Source organism: Centroberyx gerrardi, chromosome 17, assembly GCF_048128805.1.
Source record: "Centroberyx gerrardi isolate f3 chromosome 17, fCenGer3.hap1.cur.20231027, whole genome shotgun sequence".
Classification (NCBI taxonomy): domain Eukaryota; kingdom Metazoa; phylum Chordata; class Actinopteri; order Beryciformes; family Berycidae; genus Centroberyx; species Centroberyx gerrardi.
In genome coordinates, this window is record NC_136013.1 from 3631850 (window position 1) to 3641810 (window position 9961).

At 38.6% G+C, this 9961-nt stretch overlaps 1 protein-coding gene across 1 annotated transcript; it reads left to right on the top strand.

Annotated features, from left to right (window-relative positions):
- The first annotated feature begins 2096 nt into the window (after positions 1–2096).
- ahsa1a (AHA1, activator of heat shock protein ATPase homolog 1a) lies at positions 2097–9385 on the top strand. The gene is made up of 9 exons (XM_071924967.2): positions 2097–2283; positions 3422–3612; positions 4047–4129; positions 4220–4337; positions 5022–5110; positions 6210–6335; positions 6840–6941; positions 7071–7122; positions 8310–9385. The coding sequence occupies exons 1-9, from the start codon at positions 2204–2206 to the stop codon at positions 8480–8482; spliced, it is 1014 nt and encodes a 337-aa protein (XP_071781068.1). The 5' UTR covers positions 2097–2203; the 3' UTR covers positions 8483–9385.
- The last annotated feature ends 576 nt before the right edge of the window (positions 9386–9961 follow it).

The following is a 9961-nucleotide window of genomic DNA, read 5'->3' on the forward strand; positions in this document are numbered from 1 at the left end:
AGTTTCAACTTGACCCACAACATACATAAAACATAAGATTAACAGGCACAACAAGCAGCAGAGAGTCAGTCACTTTTGTAGCATCGATATAGAGTTTCAGGAAGCAGCAAAGGAGAAATCATCATCATCGTCAGCATCGTGGCCTTCCTCGTCTCTCCACCTACATTTCAGAGTCCTGAGGCAGTCGGGATAAAAGAGTCCTGATACCTGTTTTTCTTGACAGTGGCGCGACTGAACCGATGGCCAGAGGGCAATACCTTCAACCAAAATAGTCTTTGTAAGAGTGTTTTTACCTCTAATGCCAAGACTAACATACCAACATACACTTTACACTTTACATACTCAGATTGGCAGAGGTGACCAAGTCAACTTAGAGTCAAGTCCCAAGTCAGTCTCAAGGCACAAGTCTCAAGTCAAGTCCCAAGTCTAAATGTAGAACAGCAAGTCAAGTCAGAACAAATCAAGAGTCCAGTATCAATTTAATATCTTAAAGAAAACTATAACTATAAATATCTCTGACTTTTCAATGCGATATGGTTTTAATAGGATAAAAACTTGGTAAGAGCATCATGAGTTTCAACTTCAATAAATTCAATCATTCCATACAAATTCAGAAAACAGAATTTAAATTCAGTCGTCTGCTGGAACAAATCTCATCACTTTCAATCTGAGTCATTTACACAAACACAAGATCTCAAGTCAAGACTTTAGAAACCTTTTCAAGTCATCTAGTCAGAGTCTAGTCCCAAGTCACCAGAACCCAAGTCAAGTCAAGTATTCTCTTCGTGCATCAAGTCAAGTCTCAAGCAACTCAAATTGTGACTCAAGTCTGACTCGAGTCCAAGTCATGTGACTCGAGTCCCCACCTCTGGAGACTGGTATGACTATACCTGTACTGCTCTGTCTATCAGCTGGATATCTCAAAAACATATGAACAGATTGGGAAATTCGGTGAGCAAATAGCCTTTGGGCAAACAATTGAGTAGAGTTTGGCAATGATCTGGATCTGGGATTTCCGCCATTAGATGATTAACGTTTTTTAGACTTAACTATGAAACTAACAGAGATAGACACTTGATTCCAAATCCTATAAGGGGATGTTTGCAGGGCCAAAAAGAAAATCGATTTAACTCAAAATTTAAGTGATATAAATGTTGCGTTTGGGTGTAACAGCAAGTTGGAGAATTGTTTAGCTTTGGCAGAGGGTTGCGCTCTCCAACTTCCTTCTAGTTTTCATCATTAAACAGTCCCAACTAGCACAGCACCAAGCTATTGAAGTAACTCTACAGGTCAAGTCAAGTTTATTTGTATATCCATATCCATTAATCACAGTGAAAGCCTCAAAGGGCTACAAGAACAGATACATTTTCAAAATGCTTTTACACAAACATAATCTTTGAGAGGAAGTGTTTAAAGTATTATTAAAGTACAAGAATACTGTCCTTTGACGTATCTTTAGATGACACCTTCAACATGAAAATCACAAAATACTCTCATGTAACTAAACACGTTTTTCACAAATTGCCTTCACGCCTTTCACAGGCTTCTTTCTACGACCCTTCTTCTTCCTGTTCTTGTCAGTTTTTGACAGACTAGACCAGTGGCTCTCCATGTGGGGTCCGGGGACCACCAGGGGTCCTTTGGGGGATTCCAGGGGGTCCCCAGCAAATTGATGAATTGTTAAACTTCACCATTATTTAATTTACAAGAAGTTAACACTATTAGAGAATGTAGAATAATGATTATTTTGATCATAGTGTTTCTGTTATCTATCTACCTACAATACAGATAGTCATGTAATTCTGGACAAAATCATATCTAACAATAAAAATATTCTCAGATTTGGGTCCAAGAGACAAAATCTCATCTAATGGGGGTCCGTGGCCCTAAATTAGAGGTCCTTAATATGAAAAAGGTTGCGAATCACTGGACTAGACGGCACGAGGACTACAACCTTTTACAACGCGGAACTATTCTCCGGAGAAACAGTTCCGGGGGCATTTTAGCACATTCCACACAGTTCCGTTTCCAGCAATTTCTATACTCGGCGACTGAACGCAGCAGCGCCGCTAGAGAGCCAGCAGCAGCGAGAGGCTTCTAGAAACGTGCACCGCGAGTGGACGGGCAGTCGCCGGCAAAAACCTGCTCTCTATCTCTCTCTAGACACATAACTGAAGACTTTTAAAACTATTCAGCTAGCCAGATGGCTAAATGGGGAGAAGGGGACCCTCGCTGGATTGTGGAGGAGAGAGCTGATGCGACTAATGTCAACAACTGGCACTGGTGAGATGATGAGACAGAGAGAGAAAAGGACACGGGTTGCTAGCAAGCTAATGCTAACACCATACACTGAGCTTACTCGTATTCTTATGTAGCTAAAGCTGTAATTAATTAGCTTTGGCTGTCTACACATCAGCCGACGTTACTAGGTTCTGGTTAGTCAGCTGGGTGTGTGAGAGATGTTGAATATTACTGATTTAAAGCATCACAGTTGATTGAATTAGCTAATGTTAGTTCTCAAGTTAGCTAGGTTGTTGCTAGCTAATCTAGCCAGCCTGTGTGTCTTCAGATGGATGTAATGATAAGGTTGTTAGCATCACCACGGCCCGCTTCAACCTACAACACGTGTGTTTACCTGTAATAAAGTTGTCGGCCGCTGCTAATATACTGGCACCCAGGTAATATGTCAGTGTAAATGCTGTGGATTTTGCCACCTGTAATTTATGAATGGATCCGGTTTTGGATGATCTGGATAGTTGTTTGCATCTCCGAGTTAGCACCGACAAGGAGAATTGTCAGGAGGAGAACCATTAAATCTACTTAATAGATACTAGTACTTCTCCTACTATTACAGAACATGTTTCAAGGCTGTTGGGGGTTTATTGATAGTGTAGATTCATCTCCATGGTAACTTCATTCAGTGACAGATTTTGGGGACTTTTTTTCTTTATTTGACAAATTTAAAAACGCATAACATGCATGTGAGGACAAATTGTCAAGGATAACACAAAAAAAGGCCTGCATTGCTTCCATTGTGTTTTTCCACAATGAGTTTGTTTCAGCGGCAGCTTGCTGGTAATGAAACAACTGTTCAGTGTCAATCTGGGTACAAGTTCATAATGTGTTGAGACACTGCTGTTTCACTGATGTTGGGTTGAAGTTATGTATCTGCTCAAAACAGGTTTAGAGTATAGAATATACAATGCTGCATAGAAATAAAGACAAAATGCAAATTTCTCCATTGACGTCCATGTATAATGGAGTTTTAACAAGTTTCAATGGGCCAAGGGTCATGAAGCTCAGTCAACACACAACTGACCATATAAATATTCAAGAAAAAGAAAAAAATGAAATAGTGGTGGGGTTTTTTACCCACTTGTATTTGTTCTCTCATCGCTGCGGTCTCTGTTGGACTTTTCAGGACCGAACGAGATGCAACAAACTGGTCGTCTGACAAGTTAAAATCTCTGCTGCTGGGGCTGAGCGTGGAGAACGAGGAGGGGATCTGCGAGGTGACGGAAGTCGGCAAGGTGGAAGGAGAAGCCTCCATCAACAACCGCAAAGGGAAACTTATCTTCTTCTATGAGTGGAACCTGAAAGCAACTTGGACCGGTATGTGCGGGATTAGGACTACTGTTTGTTTGGTTTTGGAGGGGAATTGGGCTGAATTAGTGTTGTTTTAGTGTTAAATATGTTTAATGTCGCCTTTCTGCTAACAGTGGTGGTGACTTTCACAGATGAAACAAGCAGGAAATTAACTTTTTCATCCACCTAGTGCATTGTATTCTAAAATTGAATAGCTACATTGCCATTATAACAGCCAAAATGCTTTTTAAAATAGAAAAAAACATAGATATCTGCCTAAATGGCCGGTAGAGTGGACAAACTCACCTGCTACAGCCCAAATTTGCCAGAATAGCGCAGGTGACTGGTGTTAAATCCCCAAAAATGTTCTCACACCTTTTATTTTCCGTAGTGAAGAAAAGAAACAGGAACATGAAGATTTCGAAACTTCTGTGACGCCCGTTTTCTCTTTATTTTACCAGCAAAGTCAAACGCCGGCATCAAATATAAAGGAAGTATTGAAGTTCCAAACCTCTCCGATGAAAACGACATGGAGGATCTCGACGTAAGTTTTGACACGTAACGCATATAATAACATGATTATGATCGATTTGTAGGACGTTGTTGTGACGTCCGTCTTATGCTCTTCATCCAGATTAATATTTCGTTGAACAAAGACGAGCCAGAGACGCCGCTGACGGCCCTGATGAAGACGAAGGGAGCCGACAAAGTGCGTGAAGCCCTGGGAAGCTATGTAGGCTTCTTAAAAACAGGTGAGATGTGTGGTTTTATACTTAGGCTTTGATTTTCACTGGATAGTTACAGCTGAATTAAGTTCTACTGAGACATTCTTAACAAAGTCTCTCACTTAAATAAGGAGCCAAAATTAAGGTTTAAGATACACTATTTATAATAAAATTTAAGATGATTTATTTGTATGCAGCAGTATTTTTCATAAGCAGGTACAAAGTGCCTTACAGACAACAAATATATGTACTAGATAAATACCAGGTGAAAGTCAATAGAAATATAATATAAATGAGTTGACAAATTGTGACATAGCCTTACCTTTTTTTCCTTCTCTGGATATGAAGATATTCGTTTCAAAATGAGAAGTTCGCGTTTTTATGAACATTTTTCATGAAAATTTGACTTCATATTTATTGTTATGAAACGTATCTAATTGTAGACCTTTGCGTACAAAATAGTCTCATACTAGATTATATAATTGGTTGTACTTTTACAATATTGAGCATCGGGTAATATTTTTTTTTTATTTTTTTATTTTTTATATATATATATATATATATAATTTCAGAAACCCTTTATATTTTACTTGTTTGAAGTTGAATTCTTTCCTGTTTGGGAATTCCCAACAAAGCTTCTTGCTTCACTGATGATGAAGATAGTGAGTTTGTTTTTAAACTAAAATGTTGTTGTTGTTGTTTTCATGGCAGAGTTCACACAGGGAATGATCCTGCCTACCGCCAACGGTGTGTCCAAGCCTCAGTCTTCACAGTCCAAAGCCAAGGTGGATAAAACTCAGGTTGGTGCTGACAGTCACTTCATGACAATAACTCCTTTGACCCAAATCTCCAACATTACAAGCCACCAACAGTAAGGAGTACAGGTGTTACAGCCGTAGAGCTTAGACAATGATAATGAGAGATGTAGTTAAAGGATACAGCTGGTGTTTTTTAATGCATTTCTTATCGTCAACAAATCCTATGAAAATAACAAAATCAACAATGCGTTTGCTCTATTCCCGTTACTTTCCGACTTCCCACGTTCCCTTTTTAGCCTTTTTAAGCCATTGGCTCCAATTGTAAGCTAAAAACCTTTAAATACAGCTCACAAAGACATAGTTTACATTTTATAAATTGCTAACTGTTACCATGAAAAGTCAGACTGTTGTAGTTATTACCAAATCAAATTCAAATGGGAATAAATTCTTCATTACGCCGGGGACTATTTTCTGTGCTACGGAACTACTTTCCTGAGATCGCAAACGTGTTTAGGGTCGTCTTATTAAGTTGTTTGAGGAAAAAGTCGGCCGGCCCGGTGCATCGTGATGATGAAATATGCTGCAGAGCAGCAGCATGGCTCTGTGACGGGTTTTTAATAGTTTTTTTAATACAATGGAGTTCTATGGCTGCTGGGACATGAGGCTGCACTGGGCACCGGCTACATGGACGAGACTTGTTGGCAAAACAAAATTGCTGATTTGTTATTTTCATAGGATTTGTTGACAGTAAGAAATGCATTAAAAACACCAGCCTTATCCTTTAACTAAATAAAGCTCTGTGTTGTTGGGAATTTCCCAATGCCAATAGCAGTTCAGATACTTCAAATTTGCTGCGAGTTCTAAAGTAGTGCTGTTTCTGGTCCCTTTCTTTGTTGAATGAAAGGACGTTTCATAAGCAAGAGGGTAAAGTTCTTTCTGTGTAATATTTAAACAGGCAATAGTAAGGTTTTTACTGTCCCATAGCACAAAATGATCAGAATATACTGTATCCTCGGGGGTTGATAGTGTTGTTGATCAGTCAGCTTTACCTGGATACATTTAAAGTGACCAGTTAGTTCCTGTTGAGGAAGTGAAGCAGACCGTCCCAGTATCTTCTCTAACTGCTGTTTCGTTGTTGCAGATTTCCTCAGGCAGCACAGCCGCTCCGCCCAACACCGGCGTCAAGATCCCCACCTGCAAATTCAGCATGAGAGAAACCTTCCTCACCTCACCGGCCGAACTCTTCAGGGTCTTTCTCAACCAGGAGGTGAGCTTCACCCGTTCACTCCCTCTGTTATCACGTCGCTTCATTTTCACTTCTTTTTTCCACTGTTTGTCTTCATGCCTGCTGTATCAGCTGACCCTCGGGGATGATAACGTTTAAGAAATTGTCTTTTTGTCAAAGGATTTCTTTTACAACATGTATGATACATTTCAATCAGATACCTCTTTTCTTTGACCTTTTTTCTCTTTAATATATACATAATATACATAAATATAGTCAAATAAATACAAATTCTAAAGAGCCTGTACTTTGTGGCGGGAAAAAATTGTCTTAACACTATAAAATAAGAATTTTGCTAGTTCTACATTAACTAACGCAGGTGCACACAGGCTTTAGTGTTGTATCTTCAAATATGTGATGTTTATCCATGTTTTTAGGTGTGTTTAAGCCGTTTGTTGGTGTGGAAAGTGTTTTTGTTAAAAGTGTTTTATGAATAAAATGACCAGCTTTATCTGACCGGTATCCGTCTCCCTTGCCGTCCTGCAGATGGTGCAGGCGTTCACACACGCTCCGGCCACAGTGGATGCAGAGAGGGGAGGGAAGTTTCGCCTGCTAGATGGAAACGTTTTCGGTGAATTCACGGAGCTGGTGAGAGCTTTTGTCCTCACATCAATATGTGAATTCAGCGTTTTTATTTGTAGCATGTTAAATCTTTATTGTGCATTATATTATATGTTATTATGCCGCTGTACAACAACATTTTTTCATTCCCACCAGGTATATGAGCAGAAAATAGTCATGAAGTGGAGGTACAACACCTGGCCCTGCGGTACGTTGGGATACATTTATACCACTTTATTTTTTGTATTTTTATTTATTTTTTGGATTACAGACTTTATTTTCCCGTAACACTCTACACAGTCGTATGTCTGTGTCACATCATTGTCGCTTTTGTTTTTTTGTTTTTTTAAGCTGTGGGACATTTTTTTTTTATTATTATTCAAGAAATTTAAAAAAAGATAAATTCGAAACCAATTTCCATATATATCAATTATAATATAATATTCCCTATGTAGTAGTAGTATGCTGTTTTACATAGAGCCAGTTTCACAGACAAAGCTTTGCAGAAACATGGAGGGAAGCCATAGAAAAAATAATTTAGTTTTTCTGCACATAAAAAGGTTTGTTGGCTTTCTTCTGTTAAAACAGACTCTGAGCTTGACTTCACTCAGCAGCTTTTTTCATAAGCAACGATAAAAATAGAGACTGAACATAAAGGAAGGACCCTAAACAGGTCGGCTCCCACCCTGCCTGTGTTGTCCAGGGCTTCTTATCCTGCCACGCCTTACCCAGTGTTCATTATCAGAATATTTTATAATGTATGTAAAGGATAACTACAGCAAGCCGGCCTGTCTTATAAGGCAACATCACAAAGTGGGACTGCAACAAAGAAGAACATGTAATCCTCACATCACCAGCTTTAGTTGCCTGGCGCAGCTTTAATCATTTGACATAAAGTAACAATCTTCCAACAATACTAGTCCGACTCCAGCAGGACTGTCTGCAGCTACTAAGGAGCAGTTGCAAGCTAATGTGATTAGAAATCAACAATATCAACCGGACTTCTTGTCTGCAGAGTGATATGATCAGATGTGAAACAGCAGTCCGTTATTCAGAAATAACAGAACTCAGAATCCATTCATTGCTCAATCAGAATTGATAATTAAACAAAGCGGTTTAATAAAACATGTTACTGCTTCATGTCGGGGTCTTGATTCATTCATTCATTCATTCAAACCTTTATTTAAACTCGAAGAACCATTGAGGTTGCCCTCATTTACAATGATGTCGAGTTACAGATAAAAGTTAAAAATAAATTCATCCTGTCGGGGCTTATTTGGCTTTACATTATCCCTCACTAATATAGTTCATAATATAATGTGTCGTGTGATGTCATGTGGCGTGACGTTCCTTCAGTGACAGTAGGTTGACCCGTGGTGGTTTTTCGTCCCTCAGAGCATTACGCGACCATCACCTTGACCTTCTGCGACCGAGGCAGCGAGACGGAGCTGAAGGCGGAGTGCCGCGGCGTCCCGGAGAGCGAGGAGGAGCGGACGAAACACGGCTGGCAGAGATACTACTTCGAGGCTATCAAACAGACTTTTGGCTACGGAGCGCGACTCTACTGAAGACGCTGTATTGTAGTACTGTTATTTTTTTGGGGTTTTTTTTTTTAATCATGCCGTTTGGTGTCTCTGGCACAAGATGTCCAACTGTAAACTCATAGCAAGAGTAACGAAAGAGACGAAATCGATGGGATCAATCTGTCACCTGTCTGTGTGTGTGTAAATGTTTTAATTTCTAGAACATATTTAATTCTAGAAGATTCTCCCCTTCAGTGTTTTGGTCGGTTTTTCAAAGGAGCATAAATGGACTGTGCCTTTGGGACTCGATGGAAAAATGGATTAATAAAGAAAGAATCTATTGAACCACTAATGCAAATTGGCCTCCAGTATACATATTTAATTATGACGAGAGTAAAAAAAAAAAAAAAAAAAGATTTCTTTTATTTGAAAAAAAAAAAAATCGTGTTGCTTTGAAAATGAATGTTATTTTTTACTTCTTTTATTCTTTCAAGTTTAACTGTAGTAAAGAAGCTTTCAGCGAAGATGCATGTTCCATTTAAAGTGTCAGACGGGGGAATGACTACTGGATCTGAACTACACTAGTGAACTCTGTCATAGCTAAGCAGTACTGTACCTTCAACTTTGGTTCAGTTTGATTTCCTCATGCACATTAACGCCCCGGCGTCGGTCTGAGCCGGGGAACACCGGACGGGATTGGACTTTTAGCAGGAAACGTTAACTCAAATGTACGTAAATGTCGGAACATGTAAATATTTTCAATTTCTTATGCAGGTAGCTAGCGTAGCAACTTAAAAAATGAATTGTTTTGCTATATTGGGCCTCAAAATGTAAATTTCCAGAAAAAATAAAATGTAAATTTCCATAAGGTTTTCAAAACAAAATGCATCTATTTATTCCTCATTTCATTCCTGCATTGTAAAAAAGAAAAGTTTCTTGTAATAAACCAATCCCTGTATCCACTTGACTGTTTTATTTTTGTGAGTACGTCCTTTAAATTTATGTTACAGCCACAAAGGTTGAAAGGAACTTGTTTTATTTATTTACAAAGTATTGAGAATCTATAATATTTAATATGAAAATATTTGTTTTTTTAAAATGTCAGTTTACAAGTGCTTTAAAAATTAAACACAGTTTACCACAAAGGCCACTATCAAGCAAAACAAGCACTTCATTTTGTTTTAAAGGGCAAAGAACAGGATTCCTGAGAGATTTGACCCATTTTCACATAATTTTCTCACGGCAAAACAAAAAATAATGAGCAAGTTTGTAAAAAATATCTTCTCCACACAGAATGACTTGCTCCTGAAACTGTCCACACTGGCCTGTAGTCAACATGTAAAACAAGATGCACAATGTCTAAAATGGTCTGGAAAAGTAATATATCAGCATGGAAAATGTATAGAAACCTTGAAGAAAATTATTCATCTTACCATCTAAACAGTAACTACTAGACCAGAGGTTACGTTACAGCATATTCTCAATCCAACTACAAAACAAACAGAAAAACATTTGATATCTTGT

Excerpts from the sequence above, each read along its gene's own strand:
- ahsa1a (XM_071924967.2), top strand. The coding sequence starts at position 2,204 with ATGGCTAAATGGGGAGAAGGGGACCCTCGCTGGATTGTGGAGGAGAGA. Across the intron at positions 3,613-4,046 it reads CCTGAAAGCAACTTGGACCG|CAAAGTCAAACGCCGGCATC; the intron begins GTATGTGCGGGA and ends TTATTTTACCAG. Across the intron at positions 6,336-6,839 it reads GGGTCTTTCTCAACCAGGAG|ATGGTGCAGGCGTTCACACA; the intron begins GTGAGCTTCACC and ends GCCGTCCTGCAG.